The sequence below is a fragment of the Chelmon rostratus genome, chromosome 11 (genome assembly GCF_017976325.1).
Source record: "Chelmon rostratus isolate fCheRos1 chromosome 11, fCheRos1.pri, whole genome shotgun sequence".
In the NCBI taxonomy this organism is placed as follows: domain Eukaryota; kingdom Metazoa; phylum Chordata; class Actinopteri; order Chaetodontiformes; family Chaetodontidae; genus Chelmon; species Chelmon rostratus.
In genome coordinates this window covers 12,133,894-12,158,561 of record NC_055668.1, presented here as the reverse complement: position 1 = coordinate 12,158,561, position 24,668 = coordinate 12,133,894, and the positions used below count along the sequence as shown (strand labels likewise).

General features: G+C 40.9%; 1 protein-coding gene across 1 annotated transcript; it reads left to right on the top strand.

Moving 5' to 3' along the window:
• Positions 1–5,173: 5,173 nt before the first annotated feature.
• Positions 5,174–14,194, top strand: fam83b (family with sequence similarity 83 member B). Its single transcript, XM_041947967.1, has 5 exons — positions 5,174–5,309; positions 7,979–8,452; positions 9,509–9,673; positions 11,064–11,188; positions 11,543–14,194. The coding sequence occupies exons 2-5, from the start codon at positions 8,003–8,005 to the stop codon at positions 13,536–13,538; spliced, it is 2,736 nt and encodes a 911-aa protein (XP_041803901.1). The 5' UTR covers positions 5,174–5,309; positions 7,979–8,002; the 3' UTR covers positions 13,539–14,194.
• Positions 14,195–24,668: the final 10,474 nt, after the last annotated feature.

The following is a 24,668-nucleotide window of genomic DNA, read 5'->3' as shown; positions in this document are numbered from 1 at the left end:
GATTAAATATTACAAAATAGCCTGTCCAGTGTATTTAGAGTTGTGTATTTACACCAAAGTTATATTTTTGTTTGCTTCGTACCTTATAATGATCTGTCATCATTAGGGATGTACCATTTTCTAAATCTATCATTTATGCCCGCTGCCCTGCAGGACAGAACGAAGCCGAGCCTGTGAATTCAGGCTTTTTTTTATTTTTCTAATGATCTAACTGAACAAGCATGCAGGAAGTCAGTGAGAGTCTTGTCCTTGTAACTGAAGTGGCTACTCCTACCGGCTGCAGGGAACAGGCCAAGAAAGTGCTTGTATTGTCGTTTGTAACTTTCCAAAACAGACAATCGGAAAAGCTTCAGGTTTAAGCCCGTTAGTGGAGGTGCTCTACTTCAGGGACTGGTGAGACAAAGAAATACGATCCAGGAAATCCAGCCTGAGTAACATATCCATGAGTTTGGAGGCAGATTCCAAAACACTGCACAGTGGTTTCTAGTGTTAGGAAGGATAAGGATTTTACTGCTTTACAAAGTTGTCACAGCAGATATTATCTCATCACCATGATTGCACAGTAAACAGTAGAAATATGGTGTTAACGTTGTAGCTACCAGGATTGTGTGCTTGCTGGTGTTTGAGAGGGATAAGGGAGGAACTGTGATGCAAACAGGACTATATGGTGGCAGGCAACAAAGGCCTTTGACTTTAGATGTGGTCCCCAACACACTGTACAACCCTATTGATTTAAATAATACTAAACCAAGAGACAATAGCTCCAGTGCAGATGTATCTGAGCATTCCATGTAAGAACACGCACCTAAAAACCGTGGGAGCTGACGGAGCCGCTTAAAGACAGACCTCCTCTCCGTCAGGTGAGTGTCAGTGTGGTGCTTTGATGTGCTGCTCTCCAACAAGCGTTCCCAGCTGGAGAGCAGAACGGTGTTAAAGCGTGTCGTTTGAAAGCAGGATTCTGACTGAGAGAAAACCAAAAACAAGCTGTTTTTCCTCATCCCGTTGTAGCTACAGCCATTATTTTGCTGCCGGTGAGGCAGATGCATGTCTGGTTGAAAGAAAAGGGACAGATGGGGCATTGGATAAAAAGCATCTTGTTCTTGAGTGACAGGTATGCTGCATGAAAGAGCTTTTCCTTTAGTGAAATTTCAGAGGTCATGAGGGTTTGGTCTCAAGTTTCATACTTTTGTTTGCTGCAGCAAATAGACACTAATTCCACTGTGTGAGCCACTAATGTAATCTGAGGAGGCCTTCGCGGACAGAGGCCTCACCTGCCGCAGGAAGTGAATTAAAAACATTCCTTTATGGACAAATGCTGTAAAAGTGGTTCAACGTCACCATCCTCTTGTGGTTTTATTAATGTAGGTTAGTTTCTTTTGCTATAAATGAGCTATTGTGCAACTAGAGAAACCCACTCTCATTGATCCAGCACAGTCAGGCCATTGACAAGGAATCAGGTGGCTCTCGATATTATATTCCATAGATCAGCTGTGGTGAAAAAAGCTGTATTTAAGAATCATTTTGGTGTGTTTGTGCAGAGAAAAGTAAAGAAAGTGATCAAGGCTTACTGTCTTATATCTGCATTTTCCCTTGTAAGATGCAGAATTACTGTGAAATAAGTGGTAAGTGATGGAATTACTGCCATGATCTGGCTTAAATATATGCTGTTTGATTTATTTATTTGTGAGGATTTATTGATTCAGCAGCATTCTTTAGTGTTTAAAGATATATTTTGACATTTTTGGGAAAATAGGTTTGTTGTTGTTTTGTCGCTGAGAGTTAGAAGAGAAGCTTCATACCACATTATTTCTTATGTAAATTGATTTTGGGAGGTGGTAAGTGTAGCTGTAGTTTGCCCAGCAGTTGTATTTGATTCCTGTGGCCTCCCCACATTTATTACTTCCTCGTCCTACAGACCAAAATCCTCACCATATCAAACAAGGCGCTATCAGTCATCGTGTGCAGTAAACTGGCTGAGCAGCTCTGCTTCCCGTGCTTAAACGTGTGGCTCAGCGGAGAGATTCAGATCCAGCATCTACTGTTAAACCTGTAATTTGCATCATTTGACGCCTCTGATGTCACCGTTTATGCGAACGTGCCATTACGTGGCCTATATTTCAAATATCACTTTCATCATCTTGGAGTGTTGATTTAAGTGACGCTTGATGAAGGTGTGATGAATTGTGATGAACAAGCCATGAAATTATAATTATAACCCTCTGCTTAATGTGTTGCTCAGTCTCTACTGGATAGTTTTCAAAAGAAAATGTTTGTTTTGTTTTGTTTTTTATGAGGGCACGACAAAAGAACATGAAATGCCTTTGAGACTGATCCGTCAAGGTAGTGTTTTGAGTTTGCTCGGTGCTCAGTGCCCCGTCGATGTTCATCAAAATGCCAGTCCTTTGTGTGGCTTACTGGAAGAGCTTCACGGCGACACAGCAACATGTCGCTTGCTTTGACTTGTCGGCAGGAGCCGGGAACAGCCCGAGGAGCTGGTCGTGACGACAGAGCAGGGATTGGGTGTCACAAAAGGTGACTCACGGCGAGGCCGCTTAAGGAGAAGAAACTCCCCGTGACTGAGTGCATACGTTACTTAAGCTACACACACCCAGATTCAAGACCCAGCGAGACAATGGTGCAGATATCTTGTTCTTCGTGGCTCTTTCTTGAAGCTGGGACAACCACAGGTGTTTCAGTGTTAATAAAGGAGCGGAGTGTCTCCTCGTTACATATCACGCACCATATGACAGCATATCAGGATTGCATGAACACAGTTTCCTGTGAATCCTTGTCAAAATGCGTCATTGGTAAGATAGGATTCAAGACAGAGTAATGTAATTAGATCTCAACGAATCTCTACTCTACAAATTTTTATCTTCTTAAAATATGTTGCCTTAATAATTGTGTTATTATTATCATTATCATATGATGGTGATTTAATTTCCTGACTTTATATCATTAATACTCAGAATAAATGACCTTTCATATATTGCTGATGCTCACTGAGTTAAGCTGCTAAGGATAGACTTAATTACTAATAAGAAGAAGAAGAAATAATCTATTAATGGTCCTTTGACAAAAAGGAGTTAATGAATCTGTTAGCATCTCGTCAGAATCCAATCAGCGCCTCCTCAGCGCCTTTTGCACGCTGTGTTGCTGAATGAAAAACATGAGGAATCATTTTACTCTGTTGGAGGCTTCAAGAATAGTTTGACATTTTGGGAAGTTAAATGAGAAGATGAATGGTACACTCAGGCAAGGGTAAGTTTAGTGTAAAGACTACTAACAGTGGGAAACAGTTAACTTGGATTTTAAAAAAAGATAACAAAATCTGTGAATTATTGTTTAAGATATAAGATGAAGCTGTAGCTCCATATTCACATCTATACCTACAGAAATGAGTGGTATTGATTTTCAATCCAAATTTAGCCAAGAAAGTGAAGAAGCACGTTATAAATGTCAAATAATTCTTTTGAGGATTCTCAATGAGTAAGCTGATTGTTTTGGCTCTTTCTCAACCTGGAGCTGCAGACTGGGGAGGAGTCCCTGTGAAAATGCAACCACCTGTGGAGTGTGTATTTGCATGTCCAGGCATGATGGTGAGGTCAGTGTGTGTGTGTGTGTGTGCATACTACAGCCAGTGGGAGGACTGGTGGAAAATGCTGTTAGGAACCTGGACTGACCTTACAAGCGCTTGGGGGCTGATTGTGGAGATGACAGAGAGAAGCTAGATGACAGCTAAACTCCAAAAGCGCCTCCGCCACCACCGGAAAGAAAAAACATTCCTCTTGTCACACTGGTGCCTTACTGTGAGCGATGGTGTCTGATTCACACTCTGACAGCTAAAATTGGAAAAACACACATGCACACACACCCAAACTCATTCACGCATATCTTAATCAAGTCAACATAATCATATGTATGTATGCTACGCTGCAGAGATGTTCCACTTTCAGCGACAGTCAGAAAACAAATATTTCAGATGAATTTATTTGGTAAATCTTGACTTCTGCTGGAATCTGAAGGAAATGTACCAGCACTTAAAGTTGACTTAAAGTTGTGTATTTCCTGAAAAAAGCGGACTAAAATGCAAATTGATGAGATTGGGCTTTTGCTGAAGTGTTTATGGAGAGAAGGAAGTCTTTAGAAAAGAATGTGATGCATCTGTGCAGCAGTGGAGATGTCTGCCATAATTACACGTACTTTTAATCACAATTATGGATGAAGAAAAAAGTCACAAAAATGTGTCTTCAAAAAGTCATGATGTCCTGCAAATAGACATGAATCCGACTCATTGTTACACAAACTTCCATTTGCCTCCATGGAAGCTGCCACTCAGAGCATTTTAGTACAACAAATACAAAGTCGATACTCATGAATACAACAAACATGTCTTGAGGATTCATTTAATAAGAAAAAATATGTTTCTGTGTCAAAATGTATGATGATGGAAACATCTGACACAGACACTGCCCCTGTCTGTGCTTTTAGCCCTCAAGGGAATACTTGTTTAGCTCTGGTGAAATGGCAAATTGCAGCTTTTCCCTGTAAGAATGCGGATGTTATCTAATGAGCCGGTTTCTCAAGGGACTTAGTGAGAACTGACCAGACAGGACGAAGAATGCCAGATGTCACCAATAATAAATCACTAATGCACATGTTTCATTAATGTACACACTCCTGTAAGCATGTTTTTACCAAAAAAGGTGGAGGAAATGAAATGGAAGGAAACTCACTAAATTTAATATTTCTTCTTCATGCCAAATGTCCGCTTCCCTACTGCATTTATATGAAAGTGCCACATCTGGTGTAAAATGAAAGTGATTAATAATCCCAGGTTTATTTGAGTTTGCGTGCATCCTCTTTTCGAGAAAAGTCTGCATGCATTTGTCCAGCCATCCGGCCATGCTCGGGCTCACTGCAGTAAATTCATGCATTGTTGTCTCGGGCTGTTCATACATTTCACAGCACTTCACACAGCACTTCATTCATCAGAGCGTTCGTGTTTGTCATTATCTTGATTTTCGCCTCAGTGAACTTTGGCCCTGAAGGGAGGAGGGGAGTGGCCATGCAATTCAAACAGGTTTATGGCTGCCTGTGAGCAAGTTTCGAGGCAGACCACTTTGCATGTCAAAACTGGAATCCACACCCTCTATCTGCAGACTGTTTATCATGTTGAGACACCTCCTTGTCTTTGTGTCTTCCAGCTGGCAGACAGTAGCTGCTTCAAACACTGACATGAGCTGAATGTACATAGATCTAAGAGGGATATTCTGGGAGCAGTGAAGAGGATTTTCACAAAGTTAAATGTAAGTTGCTGTTGTTTAGCATAATGGCGCTGGGACGAGCTCACTTTGCTTTAAAAGCCTCTGAGAAGCAGAGAGCGGTGGCTCTGTGAGAATATCAAACACCTCAGTTGTTGAATGAAATCTCTGAACAGCAGGGAGTTTGTGGTAAAACGTGTAAATAAATATGCTGTTTGTACAAGGCTGTGATGTGCAGTGTAGGTTATGATTAAATGTGCAGCTCAATGTTTCTTTTATAATTGGACATATCTATTTAAATAAGGCACCGCTGTCACGCCTCAAAGTACCTCAAAGTATCTTTGACATCCAAAGCTGAGTTCAAAATACATCAAGTCTATGAAAGAGCCTGTAAATGTTATCTGGAAACATAGTGGAAAGGACAGCTGTACTCAGGGTTATTCATTTGTAGTGAAAGGTACATTTGTTACCGGTTGTAGAGCTCACCTGAAAGTCAAACGCTCACACAAGCGTTGCCATACCGGGTTCTCAGCGGTACCGTGCTGTAAAACCACAGCGAGAACTTGTTCCTCTGCTCTCTAGACATTCAGATGTATCAGATATGACAAACATCCCCAAAGCGACAAGCTCCTGTTTCTAACTCTATTCACTGTCGCCTGTTTGTGTGCGACTGCGGTGCACGCCTGCTTTCATCCAGTGAGGTTTGAGAGGATTTATAATAATCGATGATAATCCCCCTGCATTTCAAGTGAAAACACTTGGATTAAGGTGTAATAAATAGTGAAATTAAATCTTGCAGCAGGCTCTGTCCCCAATTAGTTTTTTTGTTGTTTTTCTTAAAAGCTTTAGTTTGGTAACAAAGGCTTTATTTGGTCTGTGCATTATAGTTTAAAGGTCAACTTTGTATTTCAGGAAGTCCCAAAAACCTTCTTGTAAGTGCATGTGTGCACTGTTTTGCAGAATGTTGAAGATTATTTAATTTGTTTGGTCTAAAATCTGACTTTATTTCCCCAAACAGAGTGGCTCCTCCACAACATTTGTTTTACCGGCTTTATTTTCCCACCCCACCTTGATTGTGAGGCACACTACAGGTGCAGCAATGGCAGTAGCCCTTTAGGCATGCACTGCTAGTCATTCTGAAAGTGAACAGGTTCAACATGAGAAAATGATGAGTCAGTTATCATGATGTAACTTGTTGGACGCAGATCTCATTATTGTAACATTAGAAATAACAGGTCTTTGTGCAGCCTTTTAATTCTGATAGATAGTCTGATTGATTGTAAATTATGAGCTTGCATTGTTGTTTTTAAACTCAGTATATTAGAAAATTATATGTTTCTTAGTGTGCAGCACACGGTCTCGATGTAAACAAACACTGGAACTCTTGCAATTTTGAATCTTTTAATCAAGAGGTTTATTAAGATTTGGTGTTATTTATCAGTGGATTCAGAGTTGGTGACCAGTCACGACCAGACCCTCTGCAGCCGCTGCAAGTGTTAGCTGTGGCCCAACCATCTCTGTTTTTAAAGCTATCCTGAAGACACACTTTCATTCACTTATTGGCCCACTAATCTCTTAATCTGTTTTTATGTCTATGACTCTCTGTTTTGTCCCTTGTTGTTTATTGCTGTTTTTCTCTTTTACTGCTGTCCGTTTTTATGGCACTTTGATCATCTTAAACTGCGTGTAAAGAATCTCAGGAAATAAACTTCACCTACTGAGTTACTCATCAAAATACGTTAAGAATAATTAAACACTGGCAGTTATTTTTTAAACGTTTTTATCACAAAGCTTGTTTGCTCGTGATGATGGGTTAATTCATCTCGTTATCTCAAGAAATCAAAAAGCAGATTTCTCAAGGTAACGAGATGATTTGTCAAGACTAAATGACTTAATAAGATTATAAGAGTGGACCGTGACACACACTGCTCTGTGGGGGAAGTTTTAAAGCAAACCATATGGACTTGTTTGCCATTTGTCATGAGGATGTTTCCCTAGTGATGTGATGTGATATGAGGGTATTTACCTTTTGTGCTTCCTGATGCATTGATCAGTAATGGATACTCCCTGATCTGACTTAAATCAGCAGCTGCAGTTGTGAAGACGCCACCTCTGCATGCTGGTCTTACTCCTGATCTCTGATTAACATCATAAGTAATAAGTGGAAACAATGATAACGAACCCTGTAGCACAAGAAAAGCTTCGTTATCTCGAAATAACAAAGTGATTAATTTGCGGTGTTGAGATAACGGCATTAAATAAATAACTGCAAGTAGCTTGTTAGCTGCTACAAAGTGTGTCATTCAGTGGTGCTCGTTAGCATTAATTAATCAGCGCACAGTTCTTGTTTTGATCCTCTGGAAACAGGTTCATCTTACTGTGAAGTGTTACAAACTCTAACACAAGTTCAGTTTATGAATACTACCAATGTCAGCTGCAAGGTTGTTCTTCTGGTGGTTAAACAGCTTCTTGACCTTTACACATTGTTTACATATTGCAAGCTCTGTGACACAGTGTAAAAACAGTCCAACCTTTTGTATTGTACAATGGTATTACTTGTTTCCTTTTATATTTGAACAACATGACCTTTCCATGTTATGCATGTGCCTCATTTGGCTTAATAAGAACCAGCCTTACAGCATTTTCCACTCAGTTATAATGTTCGTTCTCTGGTGCTCTTACATCATGTCACTGATCGCCATTATCTGTGACAGGTACAGCTGAAACAGTCTGGAGTGATGGAGTCTCCAGACTTCTCTCTGTTGTCGTCTTTGAGGGGAGAGTTTAAATCAGAGGATTACATCCAACCGCACTACAGGGAGGCCTATCGTCTGGCGATCGACTGCCTGGTGAACAGCGGCAGAGGCGGTTACCAGGAGTTCCTCAAGGGAGAACGTATCGGAAGCTTCCTCTCAGAGGAAGAGCTTCTCTTCATCACTGAAAATGCAGAAAAGCTCCCACCTCAAACCCACGCAGAGGAAAGCAGCGGTCCAGCGGACAGCCAATCATCCTCAGGGACGTACTGGCCCGTCCACTCGGATGTGGAAACGCCGGATTTGGACTTAGGGTGGCCGGAGGTCATGCACGACCAACTGCAGACAAATATAGATCTGCTCTTTCATCCAGCGAGACAGAACAACCCCACCATCAAAGAGGTGGTGCGGAAGAACATTCAGGAAGCAAGACAGGTAATCAAAATGACCTGCGTTCAGACTGATACAGCTTTGTTAGACGTTCTCTTTCTCTGCTGTGTTTAATCTGTCACCAGCTAAAGTATGTCTCCAGCACCTTCCCCCTGCAGCGGTAAGGAGTGTCTGCTGGGATTGTTGAGGTCAATCTGGTTTTGTAACTTGGGAACAGTACCAGGACTCCATTATAAAGTCATATCCTTCACACGCCTCAATTATAGTTATCAAAATTGTGTGATGATGAATCATAAACTAGTTTTGTAGCTCAGAATTGTGGTTAGTAGACAATTAGTGGCCTGTTGCATTGTTACAAGCTTGTTACTGCTGCACTGGCTTTTAATTTAACTTGCACAGCAAAAAAAAGAAAAGAAAATCTCTTGTTAGAGCTCACAAAGAGCTAATGAAACCATTTTCTCTCTCCAAATTAGCAGCAGTGGAGTGTAAATTAAACGTAATTGCACAAATACATCGTTTAAATGTACACGCTCGTGTACAGATGTTGCATGATCTGAGGGACATTTTTCCCAGAAACCTCCCACACAGGAATTTGTCGAAACAACATGTAGTAGAGTCTTTCATGAGTTGATTAAAGAGCTCATTACATGCTACCGGAACGCAGCTTGTTGTTGATGCCTCATGACATTCAGTGTTTTCATTATCATGACAACCTGTCACTGCAGCATGAAAGTAAAGGACAGAGAAAGAGACCTTTAGCCTCACAAATGTTCCAGCAGTGACAGAAATGTATCTGGGATCAATGAAAGTGATTATAGAAACAAAACTGACTGTCATTCTCTTCTCTGTATCAATCACAGAAAATCATTTGCCTGTCTTCAGTTTCAGATCAGCTTTTTTTGTTCTTGGCATCACTCTGAGGTTTTTGTCTTTGGCATCTGTTTCTAACCGTCACACTCAGCATTTAGTATTCATGTTCATAAATGATGACAGTGATATTGTTGCTAAATAGGTAATTCACAGGTTTCACCAGTGGAAGGCTAAATGCACTGCACCCGCTCTGTTCTGAATTGTCACTGTTAATTCGCTGTGACCTTGCAGGTCATTGCCATTGTGATGGACAAGTTCACCGATGTAGATATATTCAAAGAGGCTGTCGACGCCTCGATACGAGGAGTCCCTGTCTACGTGCTTCTGGATGATTCCCACTTAAGAAGTTTCCTCACGATGGCTGAAAATCAAGATGTAAAAATTCAACAACTCAGAGTAAGTATGTGATTTAAAGCATCTTCTAAAACACATTACAGTTAAACATTTTGCAAAGTGATTAAAAACTCTTTGTCCTTGTGGCTGTTATTGATTTTTAATAAAGTACCTAGCATAAAAAGAAGCATAAACATTTATGAATGGAATATTTTGAGGGTGACAATCAAAAACAACACTTTTGTGTTGTGTGTTGCACCTCTGACACCAGTCTCATATCTGTACACTAAATACAAAAAAGTTGGGACGCTGAATAAAGCATAAATAAAACAGAATGTGATAACTTGATAATCCTCTTTGACATACGCTCAATTGAAACAGTACAAAGACAATACATTTAATATCTTACCTAATCAACTTCATTGATTGTTGTAAGTATCTGCTTATTCTGAAAACATGTTTCAAACAAGTTGGGGCAGGAGCAACAACAGACTGGGAAAGTTGAACGCTCTTGGAACATTCCACAGGTAAACAGGGTTGTAACAGGTGATAGTATCATGACTGGGTGTGAAGGAGCATCCTGGAGAGGCTCAGTCGTTCACAAGTGAGGATGGAGCGAGGTTCACCACTTTGTGAACACAAGGATATAACTATAGCTCAGGGAGACTACGTAAAACTGTAGTCTGTCGTCACAGTGCATTTGCAATTATTGTGTTCTGTTCTAATTTACGTTTTACACAGGGTCCCAACTTTTGAGTCGTATGAAGCTAAGAGCAACAGCCAATAGACGGGGAAATATCTTACAAGGCTTGGTCCAGGGGCAAAAATAATCCACCTACCAGCACCTCCAAAGCTTGAGCGCATCAACACTCTGTATTTTTATACTTCAGTCAATACATCACCTCGCCATTGGTGACCCTGAGAGGTGTCTCACTAACCTTACCAGCTGTAGCATATTTAATGGCTAACCTAACTCACAAAAAACAAACAAACAAACAAAAAGTTTTCAACTATTCCTCTTAAGAGAGGAGACCCTGTCGAGGGCATGTAAACTGCCAACTTTTGTCCAATCATATCTTTGACTTTACATGCATACAAGTGTCTAGTTTAGTCTTTTTTATACAATATTTGTTGTGTCTGTATGAAGCCTTATTTCAAAACCCGGTTTCTCCTGTTCTTTAGGTGGAGTCATAATTATTCAGTCTGGCAGATGCAACAGATGCAAACACACCCTTTAAATTCCCACTACTGTAAGAGCATGAAACATGCCAGCACCAGAGTCAACTCAGGGACGCTATAAATACAACATCTCTCGAAGTCCAGAATCATGTTTATCTCCACAGCACAGTCTCAGATGTTTATTTTGATGACTGACATACGTATTACCTTCTGCTGCAAAATCTAACGGTGATACCTCTTTTGTGACATTTCCCTCTCACCGGCCTGACCACAGAACATGAGGGTGCGCACTGTGAAAGGTCAGGACTACCTCTGCCGATCAGGAGCTAAATTTCATGGGGCAATGGAGCAGAAGTTTCTTTTAGTCGACTGCCACACAGCGATTTATGGCTCATACAGGTAAATGAAAATGCAATACAAGAGGAGCTGTGGCTGCGACCATGGAGGTGTAAACTGAACGCATTCATAAAGCAAAGTGCTACATTTACTGTCACTCTGCACAAAATTGCTGTCATCATTTCTTAGGCTTTAGCAGCAGTTTGTCGCTGAACTTTGTTTGTTAAGATGAGAAACAGGTTTCTAGAAAATGTTTTACAGAAGACAAATATATGAGTAAATCGTTTTTATGTTTTTGCTGTGTGTCGTGTTCTTTGGCCCAGCTAGATAACAAGTTCAGTTTAACCCCAAACAGTTATATCACACATTAGGCAACATTAAATAAATAAATGCTCATGTCTGGGTGTTTGTTCGCAGCTTCACTTGGTCGTTTGAGAAGATCAATCTGAGCATGGTGCAGGTCATCACAGGACACCTGGTGCAGTCCTACGACGAGGAGTTTCGAACACTCTACGCCCGGTCCATCGTGCCAGCTGAACTGTCCCCCCCGGAGGGTTTGTCCCAACACATCAGCCCACATGGACGACAGCTTTTGACAAAACCTCATTCTGCCCAAAAAATGGAGCGGAGGGAACACCTGAGGCATACGCTGGACACAGTCTATAGGAAGACCTGTGAGAGGAAACTGGGCACGAGAGACTTTGAAGAGAGGCTCTTTGAAGAGGAACTGAACAAGCTCGGGCCCTTAATGGAGAATGGGAGTGATGTTCAGAAACAGATGCCCCAATTTCAGCCTACAGAGGCAATGAACTTCTTGAAAAGGCACAGCTATGCGGGGGAGAGGCAAGATGGATGTATGCCACAGAACATCAGGCCTAGAGCGAGCAACTGGAACATTTCTAGAGACAAAAACTACCCTGTGGACAATTATTTACACGTGCCACCGCTGCACAGAGCTCAGAACCTGCGCCAGTCTTACAATGGCAACGACAAGCAGGTTGTGTCCATGCAACAGAACATGCCAACGCTGGAGAACACATCAAAGGCATTCATGCGCACATTGAGGATTGAGTCTTACCTCCAAAACCCTGATGTCCCATCGGGAGACACTTGTGACTATTTAGACCAGTACGAGCCACCGGATAAAGCTACCTCCTTCATGCAGGGAAGAATGAGGTCTTCCCTTGTGCTCAAGTCCACCATACCAGAGCAAATGGAGCCAAACAGACACATGAACAACTCATCCCCTGGCGTTACCTCCTCTGCAGCACCTAACTCTCATTTGCACTACTCATCCATGCAGTGGAATCCAACAGCAGCAGCTGAGAACAGAATGAGTAATGAAGAGGTCATGTTGAAGAGGCAAAGTCTGCAGATGTTGGATGACAACTGGAATAACACAAGCTATGGTCCAGGTAGAAACTCTTACCAGTCTGCATACACTAGCTTAGGCAGAGCTAAAGGTGGACACATGATCACGAGCCCTGACGTTATGACAGACAATTGGTACAAACGGCACAGCGTGGCGGATCCACGATCAAACACAGAGTACGCACATGAATCCTCAGGTCACATGTATGGAGCTTTTGCAAGGATGCAAGTCAACAGAGGCACAGCAGGGATCAATGCTCAGAATGTAGGATACGGGTCAAATCTGAACGAAGATCAGAGGTCTGTCTCTCATTATGATGTCAATAGCATCACAGGCACAAAGAGCCCGGGGAATCGCATTTGGCAGGAGCCACCATCCAGGACTGTGTCTGCAGCAGCCCTCGGTGTGAATAGCAAGAATGAGACTGCGAAGTCCAGCAACATGGGCTCACAGCATTTTCTAAAGAAGAGTACCAAGAAATTAAAATCCTTACTGAACATACCAGAGAAAAAAGAGCGTTCAACTGGAACCATGGAAACGCCGAGTCTGAAGTCAAGTGGCAGCGCAGACACCATAACAGCTGAGGATGAGGAGGGTCCCCCAGATGGACGACAACAACAATTTCACCAAAGAACAAGCCACTCTGTCAGGTCGTCCTCAGAGCACCAGAGGAACCATCTGAAATCTTCCAAACCTCGATTCAGAACCGAGGAGCTTTACAGTCCATTCCAAACCTCTCCCCCAAAAACCGCAACGCAGAACAAACCCACCGGCTTCGATGCGGGCAGCTGGAGCAAAGAGCGGGCTGCCGACGGTCGCCTTTACAGCAGATACGAGCCTTTCTGCTCGCTTGAAAAGAAACCCTCTATGCACTCGGCCAACAGCTTTGGAACGACACACTCTCAGGAGAAACCCAAAGGCCTTCCTAAAGGCGATGCAGCTATCGAACACAACCTCACCCGGACTGCACGAGGGCTTCATGAAAATAAGCTGGAGAAATTCATCCACAGAGTGGGGAATTTCATACACAAGAACAAGTAGTGACTTCTGTGTCAGCATAAAGACTCAGGTCACTCACTACTAAAGCACATTTGAATGGGAATGTTTCTATTTGTATAGTTGGTCCTTATTTCTGTGTTTAGAAAATGTTTTTAGCAAACACTGTTTACATTTGACCTCTGCTTATTTTATAGTGCACAGATGCACAGATGAATGCAGATGCACTGATGAATGCCACTGAAAGGAGACCATATTTTATATGAATACATGCAGCAGACCTTCACATAACAGATTCTTCAGCTCCACTTTCAAACTTTTTTCATGGCTGTCCTCCGCTGTCGTAAACCTGAAGAGAAAAAAATTCAAACACTGTCAACAAACATTGCAGACGCATTAAGTAGTGGTTGTGTCAAAATGTCAGAGATGTATACAATTTATTGCTGCAAGTGTAGGTGGGTGTGCATGCCAAAGTGCTGTTGTTACTACATTCAAAGGATTAATGTCGAGGTGAAGGCGCCTCAAACTGCATTAGCATGCAAGCTCACTGCCACTCAACATGATGAAGCACATAACAATATGTCAACGCATCGCTGTCATTTATGTGTCAGACAGGTTTTCTGGATGCTATGGGGGTTGCAATAGTTCTGTAAACTGCACGTTATGTTTCTCAAATAAATATTTATGGCATTTTTCACTGATTTTCAGGATGAACTAAGACTTTTATGCCATCTCTTTGGAAACATACAGTAGTGACTTTCCCCTGTGGAGCATGTCAAAGGTTTCTTTTATTCTGTGAACTGCGTGCCTTTAGGCAAAAGTCCATGTGCACTATAAGCCACTCAGGGATCAACAGAGAGCAACACGACCTCCAGTGTAACACACTGGGAGAATTCATTTCTTTGATTCACATCTTGTAAATATTCATGCTTTCCAGGCAGGTACTTATCACAACTGAGTGTTCAGCAGGATTTTGAATTGAAATTTCATTGTTGCTTAGCAGCGATTGGCTCTCTGTGTTTTGCCTCAGTGATGTTTGTTTCAGTGGAGAAGACCCTCTTTTAGTGTATTTTTAGTGATGGATGATGATTAATGTGATTGTTTCTGTCTACCGTTTACCACCGAACCATGTTTATCACATTCTTACTTTCTTTAGCCTAAATGTTTCATCAAAACCAAATTATGAAAATGTGTTTAAAAAAAACACTAGCTTCAAAATTGGAGCAATTTGTCACTCCTCCAGTCTCAGGTGGTGATTGCAAAAGGAAAAGGCTTGATAAGCTCTTTGGCACATCTTAACCTACGCAACTATTACCAAAGTCTTACTGCACCTTTCTATATTTGTCCTTCTCTCTCCTCTATAGACACTTTCCTATACAATGCACACCAGAGTCTGAGCTCCCTTAAGCAACGTTTTGATTAACAAAAAAGCAAGGTGAAGGGGATAGCACAAACAAATTTCAATGAAGATTACAGAGAAAACTCATCCTCGAGCATAAACTGCCAACTACAAACAAGTAGAGAAATCTTCGTACCGACGCAAACCATTTAATGGCCCTGCGCAGTTTATGTAATTGAGCTGAGATGGGAAAACATGCAAACACCTTATACCGTTTTATGTCACATCATGTGGCTGGCATTGTGGGAATAAATGTAATCATGGTTTGACAGATTTAGACATTACATGAATCTGGAAATTTTTGTTTGCTGTGTCCAGGTTCAGGGCTTTTTCTGAAAAAGACCATTACAATCTACAAGCTGAAAACAAAAGACGCTTACTCTGAAGCTCAATACAAAAATAATTAAATGTTCAAAACCTGCTATTTGTCAGGCTGTATTCGGTCACTGCAGGCATAAACCTCGTCTTTAAAGGGCTCTGAAAATTACAGTGATCAACATGTATTAGTTTGCTTGTAATTAGCTTCTCTGTGAAAGACGCAGCTGTTCAACATTTTTACATAAGCAATGAGTGAAAGGAGCAAATATTCATGTGTAACTGAGTTCAGCACGAAATAAATCACCCAAAATAACAATTTAGGATCCAACTCGACATATTTCTGTCATCTATTTTAATACAGCATTAATTTGAGAAAAGAGTCAGATGATGGTGTGTAACAAAATTAATATTCTATTTATGTCCCACATGGTCCAGGCAACACTGACAAACAATGTCCTGCTGTTCTTCCTCTCAAGTTTGTCTGTCCTGCATCTCTCATTGGGCTTTAAATGTGTCTACCGTTCAAAAGTTTGGGGTCACCCAGACAATTTTGTGTTTTCCATGAAAAGTCACACTGTTATTTACCACTGTAAAATGAATAGAAAATATCGTCAAGACATTGACAAGGTTAGAAATAATTATTTGTATTTGAAATAATAATTTCTTCCCTCAAACTTAGTTCTTGCACAATTTGGAGGTGTGTGACAGGTGGGTCACTGTCCTGTTGTAGGATGAAATAAGCTCCAATCAAGCATTGTCCAGAGGGTATGGCATGGCGTTGCAAAATGCAGTGATAGCCTTCCTTATTCAAAATCCCTTTTACCCTGAACAAATCCCCCACCTTACCAGCACCAAAGCAACCCCAGACCATCACGTTACCCCCACCATGCTTGACAGATGGCGTCAAGCACTCTTCCAGCATCTTTTCAGTTGTTCTGCGTCTCACAAATGTTCTTCTGTGTGATCCAAACAACTCAAACTTCGATTCGTCTGTCCATAACACTTTTTTCCAATCTTCCTCTGTCCAATGTCTGTGTTCTTTTGCCCATATTAATCTTTTTCTTTTATTGGCCAGTCTCAGATATGGCTTTTTCTTTGCCACTCTGCCCTGAAGGCCGGCATCCCAGAGTCGCCTCTTCACTGTAGATGTTGACACTGGCGTTTTGCGGGTACTATTTAATGAAGCTGCCAGTTGAGGACCTGTGAGGCGTCTATTTCTCAAACTATAGACTCTAATGTACTCGTCTTCTTGCTCTTCTCTTTCTACTCTGGTCAGAGCCTGTTTGTGTTGTTCTCTGAAGGGAGTAGTACACACTGTTGTAGGAAATCTTCAGTTTCTTAGCAATTTCTCGCATGGAATAGCCTTCATTTCTAAGAACAAGAATAGACTGTCGAGTTTCACATGAAAGGTCTCTTTTTCTGGCCATTTTGAGCGTTTAATCGACCCCACAAATGTGATGCTTCAGATACTCAACCTGCTCAAAGGAAGGTCAGTTTATAGCTTCTCTAACCAGCTAAACGGTTTTCAGCTGTGCTAACATGATTGCACAAGGGTTTTCTAATCATCCATTAGCCTTCTGACACAATGAGCGAACACATTGTACCATTAGAACACTGGAGTGATAGTTGCTGGAAATGGGCCTCTATACACCTATGTAGATCTTGCAACAAAAACCAGACATTTGCAGCTAGAATAGTCATTTACCACATTAGCAATGTATAGAGTGTATTTCTGATTAGTTTAAAGTTATCTTCATTGACAAAAACAGTGCTTTTCTTTCAAAAATAAGGAAATTTCTGGGTGACCCCAAACTCAGAAGATTTATGGTTTCCATCCCCATTAGAATGGAAAATAAAGTTCACTTTTTTCTACGCAACACTTTGTGAAAAATTCAAATTTATGTGAAAGTATTTTTGCACATTTGGATAAAAAAAGAAAATCAGTGTAACATCCAGGCAAATCTCGCAACACCCCACACTTTTTGACCCAGCACTAAGTACTCATGCGTCAGACCACACCCATCCTCATACTCGGTCTTTATTTTGATCTCAACTATACTTTTTTACCCTGCTTTTTTGTACATAGTTTGTATATTCTTCATTCATATCTACATACTAAATCTAAATTGTATCCCTTGGGGATAAATAAAATATCAGTCTAGCTCATCCTATCCTTTTCTGTCCTTCCCAGCTTATTCCGTTCTGCTTTGTCAGAGATTAAACCTGACTTATAACGACATCTGAATCCATCTTTAGATAAGGATAATCACTCCGCTTTCAGGAACAGTAACTAAGCTTCTCCTGCTAGCTTCTCCATCAGTTTGTGTTTCCACTTTATCTGACCTGAACCCATCATGACACATTGATTCTGGAGCTCAGACAGTTATTGTTGAATTATGTATCAACATCATCTTACCACAGTGGATGAGCAGGTTCCCTCACTGCCCTGATTGAGTGACAGGTTTAATACTGGCAAATGTCTGTGAATAAGACAATGTTATGTACAAGAGATGGTGTCGTGGTGCTGAATTTTCAGGTGTAGCAGGTTTTTGTAACTGAATGATGCAACTGATGCAACTTACTCTCTCCCATCCCATCATATTGAAACAAATCAGATCCTACTGAATCCTATCTCATCATGTCCTCTCCTTCATAGAGCAAGAAGAGATGTGCAAGAAATATATTCACCTTCAACAGTCTAAACATTATGATGCAATGCAGCCACAAGACATCCTCCTCTGCTTCCTCCTCCTCCCCCTTCTGCTCTCACTTTGATGGCAATCTTGAGCTCAGTAAGAAATGTGACAGTGAACTTTTTGGATGCACCTAAAGCACATCTTCCACCTCCTCATACTGAGCTTAGCAATGCTGTTGACATTCCAGCGAGCCTCATTGAAATGCAGCTCACTTCCAGCAGTCAGCACCAGGTTGAGTCGATCTGACGTGATTGCATTGCTGCTGTTGCCACACGAGAGAATGGCCAGAAGGACTCGGCAGGTTCGCTGTCTCTGGAACGTTTTGGTTTTGGACAGGCGGCTGTCCGCAGTGGACAGTATCTTTTCAAAAGGACGAATAACGGAGTGTTTGCCTCTTTTTACATGTTTTGATAGTTATACAAAGTTCAATGGTGTCCGTGAATCCGTTTAACATGTTTAAACATTCATGCTATGAACATTTTATTTCTTGAGCAGTCTACCCTCAAAACATGTTTCTTTTCTCCAATTTTTTCTTTTGTTTGACACAAAGAGTTTTTTTTTTTTTTTTTTTTTTGCCTTTTCTCCAACAAAGTTGATCCAATCTCTGTGGCATTTTGCACACAGCATGCAGCATTTGTCTCACAGCGGTTCCAGCCCCACAGAGCTGCGGAGAATTTACACGGTGTGTCACAGCAGCACATGAAAGAAGCTGATAACTTATCCCACATGTGACATGGTCATTTTAAATGTCACATGTTAAAGTCAGAGTTAAAGCCTCAATCCTGTTGGACCACAAGGGGCTGTGCTCCATAGCTCCACCTCCTGGTTAAAGGCTGTTTCTGTCCCCACCAACTTTGACACTCGTGTTAATACAACAGTCTGAATCATGGCTGTTCAGAAAATGTTGATAAATAAAATCAAATATTAAAAACACTTAACTGTGACAGTGGGGCAAAAAATGTGAATACAAACATGCAACGTGGGAACAGTCATATGTGGGACATAGTGCGTACATTTACAATAAGCCGTGCTGTGTACATTATGTATGATATTGCTGCAAAGACAAGCAGGAATCTCAGAAAACTGAGTGACCATCTGCAGTGGGAATGAACCAATGATTGATGGCTGGCCAAGTGCCTGATTGCAACTGTATAATTATTGTCTGGATGAGGATGTCTCTATATATTGAACTGGTAGGTATTACTATTATCATTATGCATATATGCATGGTGTGCATGGTGTAATTAATCTGAGTTTAAATTACAATGTGGAGCAGTTACTGTACAGGCACTTATTATGTAAGACACTGTTGTTAAGTATAAGGGTAAGCCGGCTGATGTGAGACCGAAATAAGCTGCTATAACGTGATGGAACAAAATTCCTGCATTCACAACTTTCAGTTTAGTCAGTGAGATACATACAATTTTGCGTCAGAGCCTGCAGTATGAGACTGCACTCCGATGAGCAACGATGGGAGTAATGCTGACAAATCAATGATAAATAATTCAAACTGAGCTTAAAAAGTGTGTTACAGCAATGGAGTCGACTTGAAATAAAAAGGCATGAATCAGTTTTTCAGCATCTTTTTGATTTAGAAATTGGTCGTACTTCAGTTTTGTTAGTTGAAGCTGTCGTCACCTTATTGATGTCGGAATTGAAGCTCAGTTTTGTCCTTGTTTAATTATTGCTCATCCATTAATATATTGCCAAAAGAAAGTTCCTAATGGAGTCTATAGCTGCAGCATCACTTGGTTTGACACAAATGTACAGTTGTGTGTCACCTGCGTAACTATGGAATATAAATTGTGCTGTCTAACGATGTCACCAAGTGGCAACATGTATAATGAGAACAGTGATGGACCAAGATAGCTGCCTTGTGCAACCCCAGAACAGACGTCATGTGTCTCAGACACATGATCTCCAAGACTGACATCAAATTGTCTACCTTCGATGTTTGTTTAAAACCAGTTCAACACACAGTCAGAAAGACCAGCCAGCTGTTCAAGACGAATGAAGTTAAATTATATTCTTCTTGCTCTTACAGTTGAATGTTTGGGCTTCACTGTGCAGAATGATATAGAGGTTGCAGAGGTTGATGCTGAAAGGCTGTTTTCATGTTCTTCTGTGCTCACTGAAAATCCATTTTTAAAGAGGCGGCCCTTGAGTATGATTTGCAATGTCAAAAATCGTTCAGAAGCCAAACCTGGTCCAAAATTCAGCACAGACACGTGTGGATGGAAACTTGAAGCCTTTAGTGCACAAACACTGAGAATGGACATTTCAGTAAAGTAGGAAAAGTGTTTTATATAAATCTTAAAACATTGCAGAAAGACAGTAAATGGAAATATGTAACATTTCCATCCACCCAGAAAAATCATAAACTTTATTATTTCATCTCTCCTCTGTCAGCTCCTGTGTGGAAGGCGTTGTACCCTGACAGCCCGCTAACAGCCACAGAAAAGAGAATCTGGAGATGTAATCAGAGCCAACCCAACCTGGAAATAACGCTAAAGAAAAGGAAAGCAAAAACCATATAACTGAGAGCAGCTGTGATTTCGCAATTTTCACAGTATGATACCTGCAGCATGATTTCACCTGCAACTTTCAGGGTACAGCTTTTTCACATTTCTCTGGAAAAGGGCCACGGGAGCCATTTGCTGCCACTCCTTTTGGAGTTTCAAATGCAAAGTCATTGTTTATGAGCATAACAATTACCCTGGCAATCTCTGTGACGGATAATTGTCAATATTTTTCCCTCTAAGCTCTAGATCTCAATAACTATGACAAAATAATAGTTAAAATCATGCTTAATGTTGTAAAATCATTGGTTATACGCTTCAGTTACCATTCAGTGGAAAACTTTGGTAGACAATTTTATTGTTCATAATGAATGCTTTCAGAACTGAATGGATTTTCATGTCTTCTCTGCATGTGAGCTGATTTAGGATTTAGAGCCTGAGGGCATTTTTCCAGAAGTAAATTGCTGCTTATTTGTGATTATCTTTTAATGCAGGACTTAACCGAAAAGAGTTGCAAAAGCATGAACGACTGACTTTAAACTCTGTGCTGGGTAATTTTTGCTATTTCAATCCAATCGTGATAGTTCAGCGGGGCGTATTGATCAGTAGCAAACACACGGGAAAAGTCAAAGCAGTATGGATCCTTGGTGTAAGAAGTTTAATGACTGTTTGTGGGGAGCTTTGATCACACATATTAATTTTATGGTGCACAACAGCAAACACAAAATCCCCAGGAAGCACAGCAGGGAATTAATTAACTGGGCTCTGGAGGGTTACGCAAATTCTACAGGGGATAAACCTGGAAAAGGAGGACAGTGTCGTGATAACAATGAATTACTTCTATTACATAGAAATATTTTATTCATATGAAACACTAAATTAAATCATTTTAAAATTGCAGTGAAAGAGGATTCATTACTTAGAAGCTTTTTAGCCCTGTGCAAACAAAGCAGTGCTATAGCCAAGCAAGGCTTTTCTTTGCACTTTACTTTAAAGCTGCATAACTTGCGTCACAATTGCAGAAACGATGCAAAAAACGAATGCAGGAGAAAAAGGCTGCATTTCCAGACACCACTATGTGAGAACACTAAGTGGAGCAGCTTGATTTTTGACCCGGGAAAGAACAGATGAAAGAGTGTTTGTCTTTGGTGTGTGAATAAAAGTGGAGGAAAGAGGTTGATTAAAAGGCTATGGCCAAATGTGAAAAAGAATATATACCTTTTTAAGCCTTGTCACCTTTGTACTCCACTTGTGTATAGCAACCTCTCAAACAGCCACTGAGCTGTCTGTTGGAGTGGTGCTGTTGCTGAGTTATTGGTGAAACTTTGAAACAGTGCCTTGTTAAAGCTTTGTTTACGTGCCTTGTTTTGCTAGAAGTGAGTAATTCAAATGGTCTTGGTAACTTTAAGGAAGCCTAATAGGGGTTCTCTGTCATTTATTTTGCCAGCTCTTTTTCTCCTGTTTTGAGGATAGTTAGGGATCTTAGAATTGTCTTTTCATTTCTGTAAAAAAATATGAGGGCAGGTGAGATTTTATTTTCTATTCACTGTTTTTGCCTTGGAGACCCTGGTGCAATTTGCTTCCATTTCTGTGATGTTAGTTAGTTTTCCTCTGTTATGATAGAAGAGCTAGAATTTTCGTCTTTCCTTCTTCAGCCTTTAATATAAGCAAGAACATCCTGCTCGCATTGGCCCAAGGATGTCTGGCCTCTACCACTGCAGCGCAAATTGGTTGCTAAAGCACAAGAGGCTTGTTCAGAACCCTCCAATGCGGATTGAGGATGGTGTGAAACAGCCAAAAGTGCCACCCTTAGGGCTTATGAGCTGGTACCTGAAGTATACAGACAGTACTTTTGAAGCAGTCTCCTTCCCAAACATTTGAGTTTGCTAGAGAAGAGGGGACACTTTTTGGCCATGTTATAGATGGTGCTGAGCAAGCAGAGCTAGTGACATCAGCTTAATGTGTTAAATAATGTCGCTGGTCCTTAACAGGTTAAGAATGGTGTTAAATTGGTCTGTGGAGGTGTACAGAAACCACCAGAACTCTTGTTCCTTGCCATTTGTCCACTGAGCTGTGTGTTGGAGTGGTGCTGCTGCTCAGTTATCGGTGAAACTCCTGGTACCTTGTTAAAGCTTTGTTTGTGCGCCTTGTTTATCTAGGAGTGTCTTTTTCAAGTAGCCTTGGTAACTTTAAGAAGGCCTCATAGGGGTTAATTTATTTTGCTAACTCTTTTTCTCCTGTTTTGTGGATAGTTAGGATGCAATTGTGTTTTTGTCTCTACAGAACAAAGATGAGGCCAGTTGAGCGTTATTTTCTATTCAGTGTGGGTTTTTGTCTATTTTAACCTTGGAGACGCTGGCACATGTTGGTTCCATTTCTGTGATATTAGTTATCTGTTAATTATCATTTTTCTTTAAAGAAATAGCATTCATTGTTATACTTGAAGTGTTTCAGCAGCCTTTTCTGGACGTCTCCTTTATGAAAAGATTTTTGGGTGCGCTTGTTACCTTACTCCCGTTGCTCCCCCTAGAGGTTAAATAAAGGTGGTAACACTTCTATATTTGTTTAATCCACAACCTCATGTTTAGCATACAGACATGAGCGTGGCAAGAGAGCAAATGCATTTCCACTTATTAGCAAGCAAGCAAGCAAGCAGAGAATTGGAAACATGGAGTTAAAAGTAATGGTTGAAACGTCCGGCTTAAGAACAGACCAAGCAAAAGATTAGACAATTCCTGATCATTATGTCTTGCAGGTAATATATTTGTATTGCATGTATTTTAATATATATGTTTAAAAACCTGAGAAAACTCTCACACTCTCTTATATGAATGGAATCTGAATGATATAATAATAATACGATCCTCTGATGAACAATCAAGACACATCCCATTTATACAAAGAAGTAAAAAAGACACATGTAAAGAAGAAGGGGAGTTAAAGTCAGAAGAATCAGTGGAGTTCATTTCCACCACAAAATTGCAACCATATCCAAAGGATATATTTACTGTTTATAATTAATAATGTTAAATATTGTTTAGTTTCACATTTAGTCAAAAGGACACATTGGGAACATGACTGGCGGCTCATCTGACAGTGCTGTGGGGCTACGTCAGACAAAAAATGTTGTCACCATCAATGAATGAATGAACAGCTTTTTTCTTTCAGACTTGTGATTTGAACGATTTTGATCTAAACACTCAGCAGCTCTTTGTGCACTTTCATCTTGTTTATCTCACTTCAGGCTCCCACCACTTTTCTCATCCAATGCCTCTTTTCTCACTGAAACCATATTGTTATCAATAACATCATGTTTTGCTCAGAACTGCTGCCTCAACACATCCGGACAGATCATCCCAGCCCCGGGAGTACAGTAGGGTGCAGATTCATGAAACCTTACTTTGCACCTATTGCACTGCAGGATGATCACTCGGCTTGTGACACTGAATGCACCAAAGACATGGGAATAATGACTGTTAATGAAATAACAATAGTTTATCTCATTAAGTGTAACAATTTAAGCTCATATTTCCCCATACATCCCCAGTCTGTGGATATCACAACATTTTGCCCACATTATGAAGCAAATTAAGCAGTTTATTTTAACAAAATGCGCTGTTATGTTAATGGGTTATGAAATGGTCTCAAGTCCTCCTTGGATAATTTATGCATCCATTCCTGGTTCAGAGGCTTATTATGGAGCTCTGCACTGCATTCAGAACAGACTTTAATATCCAACCAAGCCCACTCCATTCATTGCCTGATAGTGGCAATGAAATCTTGCCATAATTTGACCTTTAATTTAGTATCACCTTCTACAAACCCAGTAGGAGGTTCAAAAGCCTGAAATTCTGATAACATATCATGATTTCAGCATTATAACGAGGTCCATTATAACGTTCATATCAGAAAATAACAAATATCAGCAGGCTGTTGAGTGAAATGGAAACACACAACAACCTTCTGCCAGGCTCGCCCTCCACCCCTCAGCCCCACCCTCCATCCTCTTTTTTTTCTTACAGGGGTTGTGGAAGCAGCTCCTTGGTCGCTACAGTAATCTGTGCTGCTGGTGCATGACCCAGCTGCGGTCGCGCATGTGGGCAGAGGAGAAATCAGCGTCACCCTGTTTGCGTCTGTGAAGCGCGTTATTACCGCACAGTGCAGCGTCCCTGTTGGCAGTGCGGCCACTGCAGACACACGTTCACCAGCAGGAGTACGGCAGGCACGCAGACACCTGGAAGGG

Coding starts and splice junctions, on each gene's coding strand:
- fam83b (XM_041947967.1), top strand. CDS start 8,003: ATGGAGTCTCCAGACTTCTCTCTGTTGTCGTCTTTGAGGGGAGAGTTT. Junction 8,453..9,508: donor ACATTCAGGAAGCAAGACAG/GTAATCAAAATG, acceptor GTGACCTTGCAG/GTCATTGCCATTGTGATGGA. Junction 9,674..11,063: donor TAAAAATTCAACAACTCAGA/GTAAGTATGTGA, acceptor GCCTGACCACAG/AACATGAGGGTGCGCACTGT.